The following is a 24856-nucleotide window of genomic DNA, read 5'->3' as shown; positions in this document are numbered from 1 at the left end:
CACTCGATTCCGAATCTTAAACTCGAGTCCCCATCTCTGCAACCATGCTCCCTGAAACTTAGTTAAATAAAATTCATGTAATAAGCTCTAATACCTTAAAGGGACCATGGCATGAAAATGTGACTTTTTCCATGTTTGATGCTGAGTTTACAACAAACGCTGTTTGGGCGTCAAAATCGCGTCTACCGCGCGTGGTTTGCCGCTTGAACAATTTGGATGCATTCGCGCGTGTAGAGCGGAGTAGACGCGCGGAAAAAGCAAGCATTTGACGCGCGTCCGAAGCAAAATCCGCTTATTGTGGGAGGGGCAACTGCTGTGCGAGTGTCTGTTTGCAAGATGACTGATGTTACTTGTGCATTTATCAAGAGAGTTACCAGTTTTGTATTGGGTAACCTTCTATGGGGAAAAATAAACGGCGCGGGTAGATAAACGTCACGTGACTCAAAAGTGAAATGTGTATTTACAACTTACCAAGTTGCCCAAAGTCCTTACTGACACTCTTTCAAGCGAGGTCCTTTTTATTCCTGTATCCTATAGAAATAAGAACTTGTGTCATATAGCTCCGAGTGACAGCTTGAATGAGTGACTCCGGGCGGGGCTGCCACCACAGCAGCAAGCAGGCTCCTGATTGGTTAACGCGGCGCGAAATTCCGCCAAAGTTCAAATTTTTCAACTCGGGCGTCAGCCGCAAATTCGCGTGAACCGCAAGATGCACAAAAAGCACCATTCGCGCTTACCGCGTACCGCGCACAACACTCAATTTGTGCCTTTCGCCCGAGCTTCACGCGCGAAAGAGGCGGAAACGCGTCTTCCGCGCCGCGCCGAACGCCTCTTCCGCGCCGCGGGACCTCCTGACGCGCGTCAACGCGTCTTCACATTGACTTAACATTGAAATCACTCGCGCTTCACGCCCTTACCGCGGTTGGTGTAAATGCAGCATGAGTGCTATGATTGGGTCCCCAGTGCTTCTATCAACCTAGAAAATGTGAAAAAGATCAACCCAGTAACTTAGTTTTGGTAAACCATTCTCTACAAGCACAGGAAAAAATAGGTCGTTAAAATTTGTCTCTCCTTATGATGTCATAAGGAGCTCTTATTATAATAATACCACCCCTTAATCTGCACTATCCAACCACAGCACTGCCATTTAGTTCAGAGAAAAAAGAGAGAAAATAATTCACAGCACACCTGAGTTTCAATTGCAACAAACCACTATCATTGTGATCAGTGTTTGCACTTCATCCGCTCATTTGCATTTTAAATGACACACCCAAAACTGCACATTTTTGCACAAACCTATAAAGTGGCAAATTTTAACATGTTATAATAAATTATCTATATGGCATTTTGAGCTAAAACTTCACATATGCTCTGGGGACACCAAAGATTTATTTTACATCTTAAAAAAGTCTTGTGCCATAGGCCCTTTAAATATCGAGAACATCATAGCATTACAAGGCACATATCCAAAAAACATAATACTTAAGCAGAAACCCATAACATGACTATGGTACCATGTTGAAGGAATCATGGAATTCTTTACTTTTTGTTAATAAAATATGGGATTGTATGTTTAAACTGGCATGAAGACACTTTCATTTTTCCTGAAGGCCCTGGGCTTGAGTTATAACACATATCCTGAACATTTATATTCTCTCTTAACTGCATGAGGAAAAACAGGGATATTGTTTCTGGAGGTGTTCTGCTAGACAGATGTGTCCAGTTTCTGAACCTTGGGCCTGTACACGTGTATTTCAGACGAGATTTATTTAAATCTATTGCTCCACCCATTCCATTTATCTATACTGACATTCTAAACCCGACTGACTCGCCCTTGTATCACCTCTGTCTGCATCTAATCCCTGCACTGTTTCCTGTCCAGAGAGAGAGAGAGAGAGAGAGAGAGAGAGAGAGAGAGAGGAGAGAGAGAGAGAGAGAGAGAGAGAGAGGAGAGAGAGAGAGAGAGAGAGAGAGAGAGAGAGAGGAGAGAGAGAGAGAGAGAGAGAGAGAGAGAGGAGAGAGAGAGAGAGAGAGAGACAGATGTTAGAGTCAGTGAAAGCTAGGATGAGCGGAGCTTGAAAATGTCATTGGTTATGTGTGATGCTGGTGATATTTTGGCTGATGAGTTTGGAGTGAATTGATTGTGCATTTAGGTGTGTGTGTGTGGCTGAATCTGTCCAATAATTTTAACCAATAGCCGGAGTGGAAATAGGAATGCACTAGAGCAGGAAGAATGCTGTTTGCAGATGGACACAGTCTGAATAGTAATGTTTGTTTATATTTATATGTGTGGGGCTTTCTGAAATGTAGAAAATCATGGCAGATGATTGTCATTTTGTATGCATGTATGTATGGTGCTGTATGACAATAAAGGTCCACAATTCTGAGAAAACACTTGTCAGGTGTGTGTGTATAGTTTTATTCTCTTTAGGAGTGTGACACGTTTCCTTCCACTGGCACTGTAGACATTCATCAAAGCAATCGGAGATGTAACCTCTCAGCTTTCTTCAGCTTCAGGTTTCAGGGATGTGATTACATTGAATACCAGAGTGGAAGTAGGTGTGTTGTTTCCATATGTATTTTCATATTAATAGTTCACCAAAGTGAAAGTGAAAAGTTTACTACAGCCATCCTAGGTGTAGAGAGAATTGAGACCATATTCAGATCCCCTTCTTTTTTCAGTGTTGTTATGTTGCAGCCTGATACTACAATAGTTTAAATTACACTCAGTACCCCATAATGACAAAGTAAAAAACTTGAGAATTTTTAAAAATGTCTGTACATTTATTAAAAAGAAAAGCTAAATATCACATTTACCCTTTTCAGACCCTTTCCAACAACACTTGAAATTTAGCTTAGATCCCTCCATATGTCTTGATCGTTGCCGAGGTCTATGTCCAAAATCTTGCCTCACGAGGTTGTGACGTGTTTGTGCATGAAGGCAGTTACAATAAACATTCGTGCAGCATAACGGAATTCAGCTTGAAATATAAACCGAGAGCTCCTTTGAGATATTTGTAAACTACAATACTAATTTCTAGCTACAAATGCAATCAAAAGTTGTACAGATACAGATATATCTTTATTTACCCTAAAACTATGCTTCAGCCACTTTCTTGACCAGGCTTGACCAATCACATTCCTCATGCACACACACACACTCTGAAGAAAACATTGGATTTGGACATGCCTTTTGGGATGTAGAGAAGACCGACATTATCATAATTCCTCCGCTTCGGACTCAGCCTGTAAGCATTGCACTATGACCGAATCTATTAAACATGGTAAGGAGCGTCACATTTCCGGCTGATGTAAGAGGTATTCAGACCAATAGCAACTTACAGATTAGCTGGCCAATCAGGGACACAGAGCTTTTCAAATCGATGAGTTTTGTACAAAATCTGTGCATTTAAGGAAGAGAGGGAAATCTGGAGCTACAAAAATTTACGATATGTGGAAAATAATGTTTTTTTAACCATAAACCACGCAAACACATTGTATTATACCAAATACACAAAATAACATTGTTATTTAGCAATGAAATATGTGCACTTTAAGGGGCTGTCTACACGGAGACGCGCATTATTGTATACGTATAAATTTGTTATCTGGCGTTTTGGGAAACTGAATCCGCTATTTTTTGAAACCGGGTCCTAAAGTGGATAAATCTGAAACCGACACCCTTACGGTTTCGTCTGTACAGCCAATCCATATATTTTGTGAAGCGAAAACGTCATCACATCACGTGTCGGAAGCGTCACACGTAACTGCAACAACATTAACGGCGGACTACGTGATTGTGTTCGTGCTACAGAAGCTACTAAAGCCTACTAGCTTTATTACAGCAAAATCTATTGCTTCTATGCAATTGTGGTGACCAACAAGCGATAATGGACAACACCATACATTGGTTATGCGCATGCTCAAAGTCTTCTTCTCTGTGTATAGTGTATATCTGTTGCAGAATTACAGTGCCCCATACTGGTCCGGCATATATACTACACCGCTTTCAGTCGGTTTCAGTGGTTTCGTGTTTACAGATTATTTTTTAGAGCAAGGAAAAAATTATCGGATAGGGAATGCACCGGCTTCGTGTGGACATAGCCTAAGAGTTAAATGACTGTAGGATGTCACAATTATCACAGGTACAACACTACTGGAAACCACCAGCACCAGCTGTGAGAACTCAAAACTATAGCAAATTGTTCAATGCGGATTCTTGCAGATAGAAGGATAATGGATGGAAAGAGGGAAAGAAATAGAGGTAAGCAATTACTTGCTTGACCAATGAAACCTTTCCTAGGGTTAGTTTGGCTGCAGGCTATTTTTCAAATTCAGTTTGTGTATATGTGTAGTTTCTAGGAAGCATGGTAATACACATATGGCAAATTCACTTAACACTTGTTATTTTACCGTTAAAAACGGCACCTCCATATCCAGATTTAATCCATAAATCTGCTGAAACAACACTACCCCATTAGTGTTAAAATTGAGCCATTTTCATTTAATTCAATTTGGAGCCTTCCACCATTAACTCTTTGCCTGGAGAAAGCAGATGATAGACTCAATTATTAATGAAAAGAGATGTTTGTGTACATTTTCTGTTCAAATAATTGTGATTGGGCATTGCTGTGTGTCAAGGTCACTTTCAGCATTTCACAGAGATGATTTTCCATCCATTTCTTCACCTTTTTGTCTCTTTTTCCTTATCATTTTCCAACACCAAAGGACAAATAAACCCCTAGAGACCTTCTTAGAGTATTTGTTTGTTTCTGCAAGTACCTCACAACATTCAGAAATAGCATGTGGGGATGTTTGCTCATACTAAAGTAAAGCGTATTCATACACCACCCACCTATTTAAAAAAAATGATCTTTTTGAAAATGGGGATTTTTGCCTTTTATTAAGCTGACCTCTGACTGTCAATTCAGCATATTGTATATTTCCATAGCACCTCTTACATGTGCCTACTTGTGTGGTATATTTACTGGGCAGTTCTGACGTACATGCAGCAAGATGAAAAATGAAATAAGGCGTTCAGATAAAAAGCGAGAGGGCAGGAGAGAGGATTGGATTAACCTTGAGAAAATAAGTAGGGCCCATAAAGAATAAATTGCTTAATCATCCTTCCGATCATTTCATGATGTTACGTGCACTGACACTACCCATAAAGCTTTATGACAACAGGGTGTCTGTGTGGCTGTGAGCATGTGTATTTATGACAGCACGTGAAGGGGTTAGCACTCATGTCAGGCTTGTTTTCTGCAGTCCTATATCAGTATGAAATAAGGTATTGACCATCACAGGGTCACCGCTGGATACTGCAGCACTCTGTATTGAGCTCTTGAGTACAACTACTGACCTGAGACCTGTGGTTTCTCTCACTGCGGTATCCATTAGCTGTCAGGTCAGCGAACAAGGAATGGAGCAGTTGCCATAAATACGTTATTTTAAAGGGAAAATATAATGAAAATTTGACTCATGTTTAAGTGCTATAATTGGGTCCCCAGTGCTTCTTTCAACATTGAAAATGTGAAAAAGTACAACCCAGTAACTTAGTTTTGGTAAACCATTCTCTGCAATCATGTGAAAAAATAGATAATTAAAAAGGACACACCCAAAAAACTGCAATTTTTTTTTTGCTCACACCTACAAAGTGGCACTTTTAACATGCTGTAATAAATGATCTATATGGTATTTTGAGCTAAAACTTCACATATGTGCCCTCAGGGTTTCCACAGGTCCTTGAAAGTTTGTGAATCTGGGGAAGAAATTCAAGGCCCTGGGAAGTTTTTGAAAATATATACATGGATACAGGTCATTGAAAGTGCTTGAATCTATTTTATGCAAGAAGTTTTCTGGAAAAAAAATCCTTATTATCCTGAGTATTGGACCTGGTAAGTCCTTGAAAGGTCCTTGAATTTGAAGTTAACTAAGGTGTACTCTGGGCACACCAAAGATTTATTTGACATCTTAAAAAAGTCTTGTGAAATGTCCCCTTTAAAGGAATAATTTCTCTATAAAGACGTCATTGTCCCCCACCTCCAAATTTCTATTTTGGTCCATGTAAAAGTTTGTGCGTTTTTGGGAATCTATTTCCTAACCTGCAGATCCAGAGGTGAAACTGCTTATTTCAGGCAAAAGCTATATTTAGGAAGAATTATGCGCAAGATGCTGTAAAATCTGCCTTCGTTGCAGCATGTGGTTTGTATTTGGTTTCCTCAATGAGAATGCTTCTGCATGAAACCTGTGTTTATCTGAAACACTGAACGAGTACTGTTCCCCATTCCACTGTTTTATTGATTGTCAGTGGCACTTTGGACACGTGGATCTGGATGTGTTTACTTTATGTAGCCTTAAAGCCAACATCAGTGAATACTGTTACGAAGTAGTCAAAAAATCCTGCATCGCTGTTGTGGTTTACATGAACTGAGCCAAAATGCCAGGCCGATCCTGCTGTGGATACTTTTTTCTCTGCGCCTCCAATCCATGGATTTGCCATTGGCGTCATACTCATCCCATAACAGAATATAAATTAAAAGCAGTTTTATTCCCTGGGAACTTTTCAGCTTTTCAAAAGAGGACTACAAACTTGATACGTTTCATAGCTTTGTCTCTCTGTGCAAAATCGACATCTACTTTTACACTGTTTACATTGTTGTTGATGTTGTTAGTCTATTTGGAGCTTTTTAACTCGTCTGTTTAACACTTCAGCTCAGTTTATTTATGTCTTATTTTGCTTTTATTCTCCTTTCATTATTATCTTTTTACACTGCTTGTCTATTTCCCATGGAAGTGTACTGTTGTGGTATTGAAAATGTGTGTATAAGGGATATTGAGCTTTCCTGTATATTATTGATTCTGCAGAGCGGTCGTCTGGTGTGTGTTTCTATTGACTAAGTGAGTTTTAAGTAGAAAGGTCAAAAGATCGTCAACTGCTAATTTTAGAGGTTTGTGGGCATGCTTCAAACACCAGTGTAGGGGGTTTGGCATGGAATCCTTTTTGGTGGTTCTCTGGTTAAAATGTAGATTCATTTAAGACTTAAGAGTGGGTGTTCATACTGTAGGTGATGCTGCAATATATTTTAGGTGGTGTTTGGGGGTGGTTTTGTCATTTAGCACAGTCTGAAAGAGCATACCAGACTTACATTTCACTACCGGTTGTATACAGTATGCGTATAACTGTGTACGTGACAAATAACAATCTTGAATCTTTAAAGGGATAATTCACCCAATAATGAAACTTCGATCCTCATTTTCTCATCCTCATGTTGTCCTAATTTGTATACATTTATTTTTCTGATGAACACAAAAGAAGATATTTTGATAAATGATGCACACAGCTGATTGTATACAATTTTTGGTATTTGGTGATAATTTGTAATAAAAACCTTAAGAATTGAATTGTTTTTAACCAGGGAACATTATTGATTTACCAGTCCATGTAGAAGCACCTCATGTAATGTAGTATTATGCTTTGGAAATGTTATTTTTCTATATTTAACATCTGGTCTTGAATATCCTAAATATCCTATTCTTGCACGTGATCACTTTACTGACAATGAACACAGGTTTTACTGCATAGCTTATGAGAGAGAGAGAGAGAGAGAGAGAGAGAGAGAGAGAGAGAGAGAGAGAGAGAGAGAGAGAGAGAGATGTGTGTTTCCCTCTCCCCCTCACTCGTCTCCGTGGTCTTCGCCAGCAGCGCTCGCGTGTTCCGTTACCAAGACAATCACGGATCACGAGGCTCATCGTTCCGTCCCCGCGTCTCCCGTTACCGGAGTCACGGGTATGTGTCGAATCCCAGGAAGGACTTTGACGTGAAACAGATCTTGCGTATCCGATGGCGATGGTTCGGTCACCCCACGTCTCCTCCCGGTAATCAGCCTACGGGAGATCACTTCAGCAACAGCCGGGGAACGGGGGGTTCCTCATCCAGTGGCGACCAGCCCTCCCTCGGTGGCTGCGGTAGCGCCGGTGCCAGCCCAAGTAACGTCAACTCTTCCTCTAACATCAACAACAATCGAAAGTTTGGAGATGCGGTTCCCGGCAACGGGCTCTCGACAGCGGCAGTGGGCGCCTCCGCGTGCCCTCGGTCCATGAGCCAGCAGGAGTGCCGGAGCCCTCCGCCGCCGCCGTGGGTCTTCCCGGCTCATTCACGCTCCAGCGAGAACCTGGAGCCGCCTCAGCAGCAGCAGCCGCCGCCGTCCACGCGTGTGCCAGAAGCTCCGGGTCCGGGAGATGAAGAAAACAACAATCACAACGTGGAGTCTGACTCCAGCTCCTGCAGGTATAAGAAAGCGTTACTGGTGTAGTGCTACTTTAGTCCAACACAGCAGGAAGCTTGTACCTTACTGGTACCACTTCACAACAGATGTATAGCCAGCTGCTCTCTATTAGGATAAAGGTGACATTTATTTCTGTGTAGTAAACCGCACATATATTAAAATAATTGATTGGATTTAAGACCTGAGTGTTTTTATTTTCAAGGACGTTACTTTTGGTCACTCGTAACACTTTGTTATGTATTTTATCCATTAATGTAAATGTATAGACTTGCATATTTTCTGTTACTTTATTGAATACATTATCTTTTAGTATGTTTTTAATTTAAGTCAAATTCAACGATTTGCATGGTTGCAAATCAGCTTTACAGAAAACATATTTCAAAAACAAAATAACAGAAAAAGGAAAAAACGCAGTTTAATAATCGTACCCAAACCAGCGGGGTGTGGCGTTACCAATGCATTACGCGTGACAGGACGATTAAATTTACGCGCTTTTTGCTTCTTCATAATGACACGTGAAGCGGTTATCCGTCTCGCGTGTGATGTATGAGCCCACTTAGGTGAAATGGGGTGATTATGATACATCGGGTTTGTTATGTACTGTATACACATTTACATTTGAATGCATTTGGCAAACGCTTTTATCCAAATCAGTGTTCAGTGTACTCAATACATTTTTAGTATGTGTCTTTACGTTGCAAACGCAATACGCTACCAAGTTTAGCATAATAAAGTGCTTTGAATTTAAATACTGTAGGCTATGAGAGATTGAAAAATTGTAACAAAGAATAGACAAAACACTCTGCATACATGTCATAGTGTATATTTGTATATAGCCAGTTTGCTAAAGTCTGGCAAATCATTATTTAGTAAAAAAAAAAAAAAACTTGCACTCTAGAAATTGTATCTCTTTTTGATTGTCTCCACTGATAGCCCTTTAAACGCGATCATATGGTAAATTTTTACTGACATGTGATTGCATTTTGGACCATTAACGTGCATTACATTGATGATGGATTAGTAATGAAGTCATCATTGTGCTTGGGAGCACAGACTTTGAATGTTATAAAAAACACTCAGTGCTTCAGGCCAGAGATGTGCACTCCCTATTGCAAAATTAACTTAATTAAAATGCTGAAAACAGCTACAAAAATCAAGATATACAATGCGTAAAGCACTGTAAGCTCTGCCTCTAAAATTTTTGTTTGCCACATAAAGGTTTACATGGGCTGATTTTCCATCCCAGTACTTCAAGGTGATTTACACACCCGCCCACCCTTGCAAAATTATACTCTGAGTCAGTACAGTCCCCGCTTACAGATACATAATTTGCATATGTAAAATGCACAATCCAGCTAAATGTAGGCACATAAACCAAATATACAGTGTCAAGTGTACCCAAAGTTGTTATTTTTCTGGTATAATATCAAAACAGACCAGAGACTCCATTAGCGGTGCAACGGATGTTGGTTCAATTTCCAAGGAATGCACTTAGTGATAAAATTTATATCTTCAATGTACTGTAAGTTGCTTTGGATAAAAGGTTCTGCCAGATGCATAAATGCAAATGCTTAACAGCTATCTGAACACACTTGTTTGATGCATCTTATGTTAAAAGTCACTGTTTCATCTCAAAGCCTGGAAAGCAAGTGCAAACTTTGATGGGGAGGTGGATGGGCTTTGGATATTGACCTGGAGTTAAAAACTTTGACAAAAGAAGTAACTGCTGCTTTGTGTTCATGAGTGAGAAGGATGTGGGTCTGTCAGTGTGGTGTAGCTCTAAAAAGCACTTAGTCACTTGTCACCTTGGAGACGGTTGATTCAACCTAAGACTTTTGCTCACCCAATTCTGCTTCATGACGAAATAACCACAAAAACACATACAAATACTCAAAAGACTTTTACTGGTGGGAAAATTACACCATTAATAAACTGCGGTATATTTGAATGTGTCTACTGAATGTATATTAGTGAGAAGTATATTCACAAACCACATATATACATAAACTCTGTGCTATGACTTGCACCTTTGTCTTAAAGTTTTTTTTTTTTTTTACAGTAAAAGCATAAACAGTATTTAAGCATTCATGTATAAGTTCATAGGCCTTCAGACCCTTGAGGCTGTCTATGACTTAAAAGAATGGAAAAGAGAGTAATGGTGGAGAAAGAGGAGAAGGAGAACTGTCTGGATGACTGAAAACTCCAATTATGATTTGTAGATAATGGGGCAAAACATCTGATATCTTCTGAGCATATTAACCAGGAGTCTCTCTCTCTCTCTTTCTCTCTCTCTCTCTCTCTCTCTCTCTCTCTCTCTCTCTCTCTCTCTCTCTTTTATTCACACATCCAATTATATGGTTACACAAACACACATACTGTACCATATTCAACAGGCAACTATAGAGCAATAGAGTGTTTGGATGCAATCCTTTATTTTGTGGTTAAATTCTACATTCTGAAATTAGAGAGAAATGTTTTTTTGGTCTTTAATTTATAGCTTTTGTATATTTTGGTTGTTTTTAGTTGTGTAGTATGTTTTTTTACTTTTGGCATCAAATCCTAAAGTTGCATATTATATAAAAACAGATGAAAAATTTCTACTCATTTTATATACACTGTGAAAGAAAATGTTAAAAAAAATGGTCCCAAGGCATGTCTGTTGCGTGTCTTTCGCATGTCAGCTGCGTGGCGTTTTCTATGCCCTTGCTTACCAGAAGCGTTTCTGACACAGCGCTGCTGCTGCTAGCCTACTGTATGTATGTTTCCTATTGATAAACTGACCTGACGCTTCCAAGACGCTTGCGTGTGGCGTGAAAAATAGGTGTCGGTCCTATTCCTAGGAGACATTGTGAAAAAAAATGTTTTGACAGTGTAACAGCCCTCTGTTGTTTAGTTTAATTTTTATCTAATCATACAAGTATAATGTACTGTAGATATTACAAAGGTAAACACGATGATAATATAGCAGTGTACAGTAAAACATTATAAAAGCCTGAAGTAAAGTTCAGTACGCATACTCGTGATGCATATTAGTATGTGTGTACTGTACTGTAAATGCACCGCCTAATTTTTGTAACCACAACGCGCACTTTTTACATGTAGGTCACGTATGTTCAGAAAATATGTAGTATTTAGGCCAGTGGAGGTATTGCAATTGCATGAATCGAATAAACTGTGCCTTTCAAGGCTGTGTGTTTGACTATGCATGTGTGCTTGCAAATGCGTAAAACAAAGTATACTCCAGACTTAACACTGTGTAGGGTGTCAGATTTTTTTTATTACTTATGAAAAACTGGATAACCTGGAAACACTGCTGTATATATGAATGTTTTTTGTCAAGAGAGCTTGAGCAGACTGGACTTGAACAATATTCCCCAAACAGTAATTCCCTGACAGCAACAAGAGCAGAATAAACCTACAAGGATTTAATAAGGCTGTTTTTATACACATTATATAAGACATATCAGACAGGTTTTAACTTGTTCTTTATAAATTTGTGATAAGGTCACTGGGAATTGAGGTGATAATTTGGACAGCTTGTCTTTAATTGGCCACATGACAGTGTCTTTCTCTTCTTCCCTTTCTTCCTACTTTTTATCTTCCTTATATCACAATTTTTTTTACCCATTTTGAACAAATTCTGATTAAATTGAACGTGTTCTTTGTGCCTAGGGTTGCAAAGGGGTAGAAGGTTTCCGGAAACTTTTCATGGAAACTTAATTTGGGAAATTTCTGAAATATTCCAAATTGGAAACTTAACAGGAATTTATGGGATTTATGTGAAAATTTATGGGAATTATTTGGAAATTTAGGGAAATTTATATAAACTATATCATATACAAATAAATAAACATTTTGTTTGGTCATAACTCATAAGCAGACATGCATGCAAGGTAATACAAATTTTAAAAAGGATGTCTTGACTGATTTTATTGTAACTTTAATTAATTTTAAGTAACTCAAAAGCATAATAAACATTATTATAGTTATTATAATAGTGCTAGTTTACATTTAGGTATCTTATTGGCTAGCTAGCTAGCTACTGTATAAACCCATTTTGGTATTTGCTAGTTAAAATACAGCAAGTATGGCTTCTGTGGTACTCAAGGTCTGGAAAATGGAGGGGAATGCCCCTTAAGGTATAAACAAAGGATTTTTTTAATTTCAGGAGGAGTGAGTTTAGACACTACTTTTTTATATTATCTCACCTAAATGTTTTCTCAGTTTGTATTTGTCTTAACAATGGATAATGTTGTTGCACACTAGCTAACACAGCACAAGGAAGTTTTCAACAAATGTATGTAATTAATTAAGTGAATACATGCAAAGATGGACATTTTGACATTATTTTGTGTGCAAGAAATTATCTGTGCATGTTATGAAAGAATGCAAGTACATGCAGGGGGTGTGGCCTCAATGGCCCTTCAGTAAGCTGTGTGCATGTGAATGAAGAGTGTGCAGGGTAGAAATTCAATTGAAATTGCATTAAATCTTGTATTAATAAAAACTTTTTGACATTTAAGTTCCCTGTTATAGGCAAATCTGAATTTTTTTTCAAATTATATATTCCCGTTAATTCCCATATATTCCCAATAATTACCATGGAAAGTTTCTAGCCTTGAAAATTCCTGAATTTTGCAACCCTATTTGTGCCAGATCCCTCCTGTGCATAAAGTTGTCGAAAGATGTATGTGTCTTTATGTAAGTCTATTGTAAAATGAGATGTAGAGTCTTGTAAGATGCTGTTTGATAAAAGATTGTGTATAGTTAATGTTTAACAGACTTTCCTAAAATACAAAATCCCTCTGAATCTGATACATTTGCTTGACTTGGCCTGCAGAGGCTTAGCTCTTAATCAAGACCTGAAAACCTCCTTACTTCACTTTAACCTCAGCTCAGTGATCATGTATGAATTTAAAATTGGCATATTTAAGTACTGAATGTCAAAGTGTTTGGACTGATTGAAATTAAGAATATAATGCAGAATCAGTGCTGCAATGTCAGAAAAATTGTCCCCAAGCTGTCAGTGGGGCAGTACCATTTGAAAAGATCCGAATATGTTCCATTTAAGTACATTTGTACATTTGGTACCAGTATGAGGTACTAAAATGTACCTTTGAGGTACTAATATGCGCTTTTTGCACTATGTATTTTGAACCTAAATCAACCATCCATATGGACATAATGTTGTGAACCAAATCGTGGCTTTGTATATTGTAGGGTCTGGCATAAAATGCTGTTTTTGCACAGCGTGCTGTGGCTTTTACCTAAAGATCTCACTGGGATTATATCACAGTCTGAAAGGCAACAGTCGTAAATAGCTGAAAAACTGTACAGTGTGCTTTTGGCTTAGTTTGTTACTCCCAAAGACTGATCAGAAGACTCATAAAATGAGAGAGGGAAACAGAGGTAGAGAGAGCAGTTAAACGTGAAGGTGACTGGAAACCAACAATGGCGTAGAGAGTGCAATAATAAGGTGATTAAAGGAAGAGACCCGGAGGCTACGGAAGACTGAGGGATTCTCAAGAGTGGGAAAGTTCAAGGAGGGTATGAGGAAAAGACAGCAGAAATAGTCAATGTAAAATATAAAGAGGAAGGATAGTCTTAGATAAAGGAAACTGAGCGAGGGAGAAAAACAGTGCAAATGCTGTATGAAGGGACGATTGCCCGCTGGGGATGTTCAAGAACTGGCAGGTGTTTATCTGGCCCTTTTCAGATAACTTGCTGCTTTTCTCCTCTGTGATTGTGTGTAGCCGTGTGTAATGTTTACTTATGCTGGTCGTGTTTGGAGAATTGTGAGTTTGCTCTTGTGCATGCTGTGTTTGAGAGGCAAGCGTGTGTGTTTAATGTTGCCTCCAGCCTCTAATGTCATATGAGACTGAGTCATTTTGGCACTCAGAGCCAAAGGGTGGAAACCCGCTACCAATAACTTAATATTAAAGCACTGAAGAGGAAATCTCTACAGTTTATCTCACCAAACAGTTGTGATTTTCCCTCTTTTCAAAAAGAAACTTTTCTCCAAAAAGTGAAAATGTGTGATCTCATACTTGCTTATAAAATCATCCTACATAATGGAAAGAACATTCTGTGAAAATATGAGCTAAATATCTTTAATACTGATTCAAGGTCATGTCAAAGATTGAAATTAAAGTAAAATCAATGATTAAAAGGGAAATATCATGAAAATCTGACTTTTTCCATGTTTTAGTGTTATAATTGGTTCCCCAGTGCTTCTATCAACATAGAAAATGTGATAAAGAACAACCCAGTAACTTAGTTTTGGTAAACCATTCTCTGAAAGCCTGAGAAAATATAGGTCATTGAGATGTGGCTCCTCTTGTGATGTCAATAGGGGATCGTATTATAATAATACCGCCCCTTAATCTGTACTGTCCAACTATGGCACTGCCATTTAGAGCAGAGAGAGAGAGAGAGAGAATGAGAGAGAGAATGAGGGCCCTATTTTAACGATCTAAGCGCATTGTCTAAAGCGCACAGCGCAACGTCTAAATGGGCGTGTACGAATCCACTTTTGCTAATTTAACGACGGGAAAAATGGTTTGTGCGCCGAGCGCATGGTCGAAAAGGGTTGGTCCTGTTGTAATGGGAGTATTTTGGGCGTAACATGCAGTAAACCAATGAGAGACTCAGCTCTCATCCCCTTTAAAGGCAAGTTGCGCTGGCGCTATGTCTAATCCCTATTTAGATGACGAACTTTGTAAACTGAAAAACTAAGCGGAGGAAGAAGATCCCCAGTTTAAGATTAATGTTAAATAATTGTGTTGTTTTTCACTTGTATTGAAATTGTTATTTTTTTATCAAAACCTTTAAAACCCGTTTTCTTTTAGTCATGGAAGTAAAAAGCAGGCTTGTAATTGCTTTAAATGTATGGCTATCCAATATCATCAAAACATAATTTACAAGTATGTAAGATAAGGTTTGTACTCTAAAAATACTTTATTTGTAACAAACAGGAGATAAAGAATTTACAAACGGCTCTCCTCACGTTTCAGCACTTTGGACAGCGGTTTTTTAGCAAAGAGTTTTTTTAAGCATTTCTTAAAAATGTTTCTCATCTCACCATATCCACAGGTACAGAGTCATCATATACAATAAATCCGTGAGGTAGCATTAAAAAAACATTTAAAAACAGATGCATTTGTTTAAAGCAAAGCATTTATTTACTTACCAGGCAGCAGCTGAAGCAACTCTTTGCGCCTTCTAACGTCTCACAATTAGTCCTCATTTATGTCCAAGAGACTCAATAATAATCTTTTACATTCAATCCTTTAATCTTTCATATTTAAAAGCATTTTTGTGCTGCTGCGCATTCATGTACTTTGTGATAAGCAAACCTGCGTTGTCCTCCCGTTTATAGGCGCATTTTACTAATGCGCTCTTTAAATAACATAAAACACATTGCGCCATTGACTTTAGACTTTAGACCAGGTTTTTGTTGGTCAATGGCGTAGTCTATTTTAGTTGCCTCAAAATAGCAACGCGCCAACAATGTGCCTGAACACACCTCGTTTTTAGACCAGAACGCCCATGGGCGCAAAAGGGGGCGCAAATGCATTTGCTATTTAAACAACGCGGCGCTAAACGTGAAAATTAGGGTGGAAACTAGCGAAAGACACTTGCGTCGCGCATTGCGCTGCATTGCGCCGGGTGTAAGATAGAGCCCTGAGAGAGTGAGAGAAAATAATTGACAGCACAATTAAGTTTTAATTTCAACAAACCACCATCATGGTAATCAGTGTTTGCATTTCATCAACTCATTTGCCCAAAACAGCACATTTTTGCTCACACCTACAAAGTGGCAATTTTAACATGCTTTAATAAATTATCTATATAGTATTTTGAGCTAAAACTTCACATATATGTACTCTGGGGGACACCAAAAATGTATTTTACATCTAAAAAAATGTCCCCTTTTTTAAAATTCAAACTTTGATGCTTCTAATCTCATAGATTATGAGACTTTATAACCTGGATTTCACAAGCAAGGTAATGTCTTCTAAAGCTTTATTTGTGTAAGGAACAGATTTACATATAAACCTTTGTATCACTGTCCAATATAATTATTTTAATAATTTGCACTTCTAAAAATGAGGTGTTGAGTTACGGGACCAATAATGTTTGGTGACTATTTTGAACGTGCTTATGAGATTTGAGAGTTACAAACATCCGCTGTCAATTCCACAATAGTCTTCTTTATGCACATTTGCACAACTCTCTCTCTCTCTTTCACTCTTTCTCTTAACACTTGTTTGAATTAGTCTTTAATTGCTTTTATGAGATTGCAACCTTAAAGCTCAAATGAATTCACACTCATTCTTATCACCTTACCATCTGTCTTCTCTTCAAATGGTGTAATTGAAAGCTGTGTGAATGTCTAAGTGAATAAGCTCCATATTCACTTTGATTATCAACTTGAATTGAATGGATTTTCATTTGATCATGATCTGAATGGATGAGAGATTGTGGCTTAAATGTGACCCTGCCTGTGAAAATTTAGCAAAAATCTTTTTTTTGTGTGTGTGTTTTACTGTTTTCTACATATACACCCACCTAAAGGATTATTAGGAACACCATACAAACTTACTGTGTTTGACACCCTTTCACCTTCAGAACTGCCTTAATTCCTGGCATTGAATCAACAAGGTGCCGAAAGCATTCTTTAGAAATATTGGCCCATATTGATAGGATAGCATCTTGCAATTGATGGAGATTTGTGGGATGCACATCCAGGGCACGAAGCTCCCGTTCCACCACATCTCAAAGATGCTCTATTGGGTTGAGATCTGGTGACTGTGGGGGCCATTTTAGTACAGTGAACTCATTGTCATGTTCAAGAAACCAATTTGAAATGATTTAAGCTTTGTGACATGGTGCATATCCTGCTGGAAGTAGCCATCAGAGGATGGTTACATGGTGGTCATTAAGGGATGGACATGGTCAGAAACAATGCTCAGGTAGGCCGTGGCATTTAAACGATGCCCAATTGGCACTAAGGGGCATAAAGTGTGCCAAGAAAACCTCCCCCACACCATTACACCACCAGCCTGCACAGTGGTAACAAGGCATGATGGATCCATGTTCTCATTCTGTTTACGCCAAATTCTGACTCTACCATCTGAATGTCTCAACAGAAATCGAGACTCATCAGACCAGGCAACATTTTTTCAGTCTTCAACTGTCCAATTTTGGTGAGCTTGTTCCTATTTGTAGTGGAGATGAGTGGTACCCGGTGGGGTCTTATGCTGTTGTAGCCCATCCACCTCAAGTTGTGCGTGTTGTGGCTTCACAAATGCTTTGCTGCATACCTCGGTTGTAACGAGTGGTTATTTCAGTCAAAGTTGCTCTTCTATCAGCTTGAATCAGTCGGCCCATTCTCCTCTGACCTCTAGCATCAACAAGGCATTTTTGCCCACATGACTGCCGCATACTGGATGTTTTTCCCTTTCACACTATTCTTTGTAAACCCTAGAAATGGTTGTGCATGAAAATCCCAGTGACTGAGCAAATTGTGAAATACTAAACCGACCCGTCTAGCACCAACAACCATGCTACGCTCAAAATTGCTTAAATCACCTTTCTTTTCCATTCTGACATTCAGTTTGGAGTTCAGGAGATTGGCTGTTTCTCAATATGCGTTCTTCATCGATCTTGCGTCCTTGTGTTCTCGCTTTCCGTCATCATTAACCGTTGAAGTTCAATTCCAATTCTTAAGAACACAAGTACAGAGGACGCATGAAAATACCCGGATGTGTTCTTGATATCGAGGATGCTAAAATGAATCCTGGTTTCCAAACCTCTCTGCACAGTTGTGATCTTTGGTTCAGGCGCGTAACCGCAACTATGAAAACGTCTGTAAGGTTGTAGTTATGTGAATACCATAAACAATAATTTTGCTTCTTGCTAATCAGTTGTGGATGGTATTGGGGGAGGAGCATTTTAGGGAGTAATTCATTGGGCAGAATTGTTTTGTTGTGCAGCACGACTCATCAATCTTTTTGATCCATTTTCAAGTAAAGAGTCCACTAGCAAATAGCTGGATTCAAAGCTTGTATAGGGCTTAAACATTTTGACATCTGAGTTTTAAACACCGCTCAATGCATTTTATTTTCATCCTACAGTTCGTATTCATCTTAATAACAAAACAGTTTAAGTTAACTATCACCTTCTCCGCAGGCTCACTTGCTGACTATTGTGATTAATTACAGCGAGCACTATTCATTTTCAGGGATCCTGGATGAGTCAAAAGCCCATCCTGTGATCGTAGACAAAAGTGTTGTACTATAGGGATGTGTTCACAATAGCACCATTAAGAAAGGCAGAGAGAGAGAAGATAAGTGTGAACAGGGGAAATACGGGGATTGGAAAGGCAATTTGCGGTGAGGGAGAAAGAGAGACAGGAATGACAGGAAGCCGGCGATAAAGCGAGGGAGAGAGAGAGAGTGAAGACGACAGCCGTTTGGGAACCAGCTAAATTGCTTTGTATATTTCATGGCCAGCTTCATCATCAAAGCTAATTACTAACAGCTCTCTAAAGCCCTTTATATTTATACATTCATTGATCGTGCGCATGTGTTGATAATTGTGAGTGTGCGCCGCTTTAATTTTGCTAGGAAAGCTTGTGCCACTTTTAAAATAATTTTGATTATCAGTGACATTTCCGTTATCAGTTTAGCTTTTGGATTTAGGATATACAGTAGCTACAGATATTAAATATATTATTCTGTGTGAACCATCTTAAAGGGATAGTTCACCCAAAAATATATTTGGACATATGATGCTGGCCTGAGAATTTGGGGTGTTTGTTGTTTCACCTCCCACCTCTACAATGGGTGCATAGGTGCACTGGAACAATCCTTCCTAAAATGCATGAAACTTTCGTTTACAAAGACGTGAAACTCACCGAGTGGTCAGGGGTGTTCACTGATATGCGCACACAAAAATCGCTGCAAAAGATGCTTTCCAACAGTGTTTTACCATTCATTGTAAACTTGTGGATCTATTTTTCCAAACGCCTCACACCCGTATATTCTTCCGTTGAGAGCTTGAATAATAGACATTCCAGCCCAGTTGGTGGCGATAATCCACCTTTACCAATTGCAAGAATACAAACAACGTTCCCGGCGCAGAGTAATACCGTACCTCATAGCACTTCCAATATAAGTCAATGGAGTTGGACAAAAACTACGATAAAACCTGTTGGAAAGTATCTTTTGCAGCGATTTTTGTGTGAGCATATCAGTGAACACCCCTGACCACTCGGTAAATTTTCACGTCTTTGTAAACGAAAGTTTAATGCATTTTAGGAAGGATTGTTCCAGTGCACCTATGCACCCATTGTAGAGGTGGGAGGTGATAGAACAAACACCCGAAATTTTTGGGCCAGCATTATATGTCAAAATTTCAGTCAAAACCGTTCTATTTCATCAGCACAATCTGAAAACAGGGCTTTAAGTGTAAAATACCGAACTTGTCCTTTAAGGTTATATTAACATTTAACATAAAAATCCATGATTTGATTTTCAAAGATTTATTATAAAAACTGATTTTCTGCAAAATGCAATAAATCCATGACAATTTTTTTTCAAAATGCTATAAATCTATTAAATCAATATATAAATGTGCATTCATCTTTGCCATATTATATTTATTTATTACACGGCTCTCTGGAATGCTTGATTCTGATTGGTCAGTTGAGACATTTGCAGGTTCGTTCTTTTCAAATAATAACCGCTCCAAAATAATAACGCATAGCCGGACTACTTGCACGAGTAAAATCGCTCCGCGCCAATAAAGATTACTGTCTGTTTGGCGCCATCTTGTGACAAACACTCGACAACCACGACAAGACACAGACAGCTTACTGAGACTGAACTTGACAAAATAGAGCATGACAGCTACGAAGCCAACACACAAAAAAATACAGAATGGGCATTAAAACTTCTCAAAGACTGGTTAAAGGAAAAAAAATGGAGACAGACAAGTATGAAGCAGAGGATCTTAATAAGGTATTACGATCATTTTATGCATCTGTGCAAAGTTTCGCGGAAGAATAAAAATTTTAATTTAAAACAAATATGCCAATAAAATGTTACAAATTCATATTCATGTCCAGTTTTTTTCTTATGCCTCTACATTATCCCTTACTTAGTTGACTAGTGGTATACACTGATTAAAAAAACATTAATGGCATTAAGTAAAACACTTAATTTGTCATATTAAGAACACTGCTGTCATCCTTGGGACGTCGTCGCTGAACTTAAAAAAGATTAATTTACTTTTAAATACTGACTAGATACAATACTTTTTTGCGGTTACAATATTTTTTTAAATGGCATTTATCGCGTTTTGGAACCAAACTCTTCATTTGTAACCAAACATTTTTGAACCCCCTTGACTTCCATAGTAAAAATAAAAAAATACTATAAAAGTTAATGGTGCTCCTGCTTCCTTGCTGATGGCAAATACCTTTCCTTTGTGATTAGCACATAGAAATTTAAACAGCTTTAAAACAAAAAAAGTTTTCATTTTTGAGTGAACTATCCCTTTAAAATTGTTAATCAGAGAAACTATTTATAACCAAACCACTATAGCAAAGCCATTATTCTAAAATGTAATGAAGAAATCCAATTATTATTATAGAAATACATTCAGTAATACAGACAGCAATATTTCCCTTTTTTTTTTAAATACATAAAAATGTCAAATGGAGAACTCTGTGTACATTTTGAAATGATGTGGCTGAATTATAGCATCCATAATGAATCACTTAAAATTTTTTTTTTTACTATTACTATATTGTTCAGCCCTGTTTAGCACACAGATATTCCTTAATTTAGGTCATATCTACCCAGTTGTGTTTAAATTTGCACATTTTCGTATTTTCTAATATGATGTGCACATGTGTTTTCAGGACATCCAACAGCACTGCGACGTTGTCCTCATGTGCGTCGATGGAGCCCTGTGTATCAGATGAACACTTCCAGGCACACAGTCACGCTGAACACACCTTCAGACGCATGGAGACCTACCTGAGGACCAGGAAGCTGTGTGATGTTGTCCTTCTTGCTGGGGAACGCAGAATACCAGCACACAGGTAACAAAAACACATTACAAAGCTTTGCAGTGGTTTGCACATTCAAACGTAAGCTTTGGTTTAATTTGCTAATGTTATTACAAAAAGTGAAAATGATAGCAAATGAACACTTATAACATAAAAACTAAGCTGAAGCTCTAAATGGATGCTGCAAGATAAACAGAAATCATCATGAAGACAACACGAATAAAAATGCTTGATAGTTTTATGTCCTAAAAAGGTCCCTTTAAAGAAATTCATTGCACTTGCTGGCCATGTTTGCAGCGCCTCCGGGCAGGTATTTTAGTCTTACAATTGACAGTCCTTTTTACTTACACAGTACCACTATCTGTAAAAATGCTTTCTGGGGTAATACAATGTATTTCAAACCTACAATTAAACCTGACATTAACTGTACCATAAATTTAGTTTTTACAACTCTAGTTGTGCTAAAACGCCCACTTTTTCAAGGTTGCTTGAGCTACAGCACATACCCCTCCTCCAGAGAATTGTTTTTCATGTGTAACAATTGGTTCTTTTAACTAAAAGATGGGACTTTCTTCGCCATAGCGTGGATATGAAGCATTGCAGTTTCACAATTTATAGTAATAGGCAGTGCCGGTCCTAGATGCTGGGGGGCCCTAAGCAAAGCTTTGTGAGGGGCCCTCTGTCAGTGCATTCAGACCCTTATAGCATAGCACACATACATCTCGGAGACGTCTATTTGATGTCTGCGTTTACATCTGCAAGATGTCTTATTTAAATTGTTTTCTCATCTGCAATACGTCTGTGAGACGTCTCCTAAAAGATGTCATATAGACATATTGAAGATGTCTGCAAGACGTTTTTGATTTAGAATGTATGTAAAGCAGCTCTTTTCCTTTATAAGATGTTTTTACACACCAGATGTATTCCAGATCTCCAGATCTTTACCAGACATCTCACAGACGTACCTGTGCTATCTGGGTAAAACCCAGTCAATGTTGCTGTTAGTTAGTTGTTAACTAACCACATAGTGTATTATCTTATAGCTGTATAATATTCCCATATGCACATTACTTTGAAACCCTGACTGATAAACTTGCTGATTATAACATGAAACATGTATTTGCTGATAAGTTGTTTTGATTTAAAATGTGTTGTGAGAAGCACTAAAAAATTAACCTGATCTAAATGAATGTAATGAATCAAATTAAATTACATATAAATACATACTGTTAATACACAGGGGTTAAATTGGGATTTGTTATGTTGGGGGGGGGCTCTGTGGGGAGGGGTACTTCGAGGGGTAACATGTTTAATACTGATGACAGCAAAGCCACTGGTGTGTTTCAATGACATTCTGGACCTCTGATAGGATTTGATAAGTTTCAGCTTTAAAAGAGCATTTCACCCGTAGAAACATTAATCTTTATTGAAAGTGTTATATTTGTAGTCGAAATGTAACATACATTTAGAATTTGGTGCCTATTTGACAGAGAAAAGGGGTGTTTGTAGTCTCATTCCCTCAACAAAGACATTGCACTTCCTTCTTTCAATGATGCAAAATGATGATTTTTACATCATTGAAAGAAGGATGTGCAACACTGAAATCTGTATTTCTCCAGTCTCAGCGGCAACTGAGGAAATGATGCACGACCATTCAAAAACATGACTGGAGTTCTATCTATACAAAGCTTAATGCAAATGGGTGAAGTGTCCCTTTAAAGCTGTCACAGAGGTTGACCCCAAATATTTTAAAAATAGTGTCTGATTTTAAATATTGCAAATCTATCAGTTTGACACCCTATATCCATTTGTTGCACATGTCATTATGCACAACTGATCAAACTTTAAAGGAAGTTAAAAGAATCAATCTCCTTGAATAATTCTAGGCATAAGATGCCCAAAAAGACTCAATTAACAAGATAAGGTACAACACACAGTACTGTATCAGCAACATGTCTTAGAAATTAGCCATAGAGATTCCCTATGCTGGTCAGCAGCTACAATCATATAGTTAGGTTTGATTTGTGTAATCAAAATACATTATTTTATTATCTATACAATGAGTTATATCCAGTGTTATCCAGTTAACATACTGTAATTAAACGAGTGACATATACTTTAATCCTTTACAAATTTCAAGTCTTCTATTAAGTTTTCTCGACGTGGGCACCATTCTTACCTCTCTCTCTCTCTCTCTCTCTCTCTCTCTCTCTCTCTCTCTCTCTCGTCAAATTATCCTGCACGAGAGCGCGTTCTTGAAGTTCAAAGGAAAAAGCGCGTGTTTTCGCGGCAATTGCGTCACCCAATTCGCGTCATTTGAATCGCCCCATGCTAGGACGCGTGTCTTTACATTGACTTAATCTGCTCGCGCAAATCCTTTATCTTGTTCCCTTGCTTCACGTTTTTTTCCCTTTATTCTGCTCCAGACGGATAGCTTTGTCTTTGTTTTAAATCAATGGTGGGCATATAATATGCGCATCGTTACCAAATCACTCTTCTGCGTCATGCACGCGGCCGTTTCTAAATTTGAAGGCTGCAACCTCCGGATCATGTCGCATATGCGCGCTGCATACGTCATCAAGCCTGATTTATTTAAGTTAAATAAGCATTTCATTTGCAAGTCATAAGCATAATATAACAATTAACCATTAACTAAGAATAATAGTCAACATTATAATTGTTAATATTCTAAAATACGTTTTTATGACACATATGCAGCCTACAAATGTGACCTCTGAAGGCAGCAGCCTTTGGATTGAGAAACTGCCTGCATGTTGTCCGAGTACATATCAGTGATTTAAGAAATCATTAAGTATTTTTAAAAACCCGCACAAATTCGGAAGTTTGCAAATTATTTAAATTATAGCGTCTTGTTTTCATTAAACATAATAATAATTTTTCTTTGATATAATGGTTTTAAATAATTCTGAGATCAAGGGGGCCCTCTAGTGGTGCGGGGCCCTATGCAAATTGCGTACTTTGCGTATAGGAAAGACCGGCACTGGTAATAGGACTGTGAGGTCTTTCCTAATATCTTTAGTCTTTGGTTTTACCAAACAGTTTAAGTGGACTTCAAATACATCAGAGCATGTCCGTGTAGTCTCTCAGACTCTTTACAAAGAATAATCTATCCATGATGTGGCTCAAATCAAGCTTTAAAATCAGAGTTGATTAAAGGGATAATTCACCCAAAATTAAAATAATGTCATTAATGACTCACCCTCATTCCAAACTAGTAAGACCTCCGTTCATCTTCGGAACACAGTTTAGATGTTTTATATTTAGTCTAAGAGCTTGTTGAACCTTCATTGAAAATCTACGTACGGTATACTGTCCATGTCCAGAAAGGTAATAAAAACATCATCAAAGTAGTCCATGTGACATCAGTGGGTCAGTTAGAATGTGTTGAAGCATCGAAAATACATTTTGGTCCGAAAATAAAAAAAAATGACGACTTTCTTCAGCATTGTCTTCTCGACGTGTTATT

General features: G+C 38.2%; 1 protein-coding gene across 3 annotated transcripts in view; it reads left to right on the top strand.

Annotated features, from left to right (window-relative positions):
- The window catches only part of klhl5 (kelch-like family member 5), a 75008-nt gene that overhangs the window by 14472 nt on the left and 35680 nt on the right, over positions 1 to 24856 (top strand). For 2 of the 3 annotated variants that reach the window (XM_065254562.2, XM_065254561.2), the window contains exon 3: positions 21220 to 21402. In XM_065254562.2, coding sequence (XP_065110634.1) covers positions 21260 to 21402 — 143 coding nt within the window. In that variant the 5' untranslated portion in view covers positions 21220 to 21259. Of the gene's footprint in view, positions 1 to 7952; positions 8291 to 21219; positions 21403 to 24856 lie in introns of those variants that run through there. The other variant, XM_065254559.2, reaches the window with a different exon arrangement.

The sequence above is a fragment of the Paramisgurnus dabryanus genome, chromosome 4 (assembly GCF_030506205.2).
Source record: "Paramisgurnus dabryanus chromosome 4, PD_genome_1.1, whole genome shotgun sequence".
Lineage (NCBI taxonomy): Eukaryota > Metazoa > Chordata > Actinopteri > Cypriniformes > Cobitidae > Paramisgurnus > Paramisgurnus dabryanus.
The sequence above is the reverse complement of the archived record's forward strand: the minus strand, read 5'-3'. Positions and strand labels throughout refer to the sequence as shown.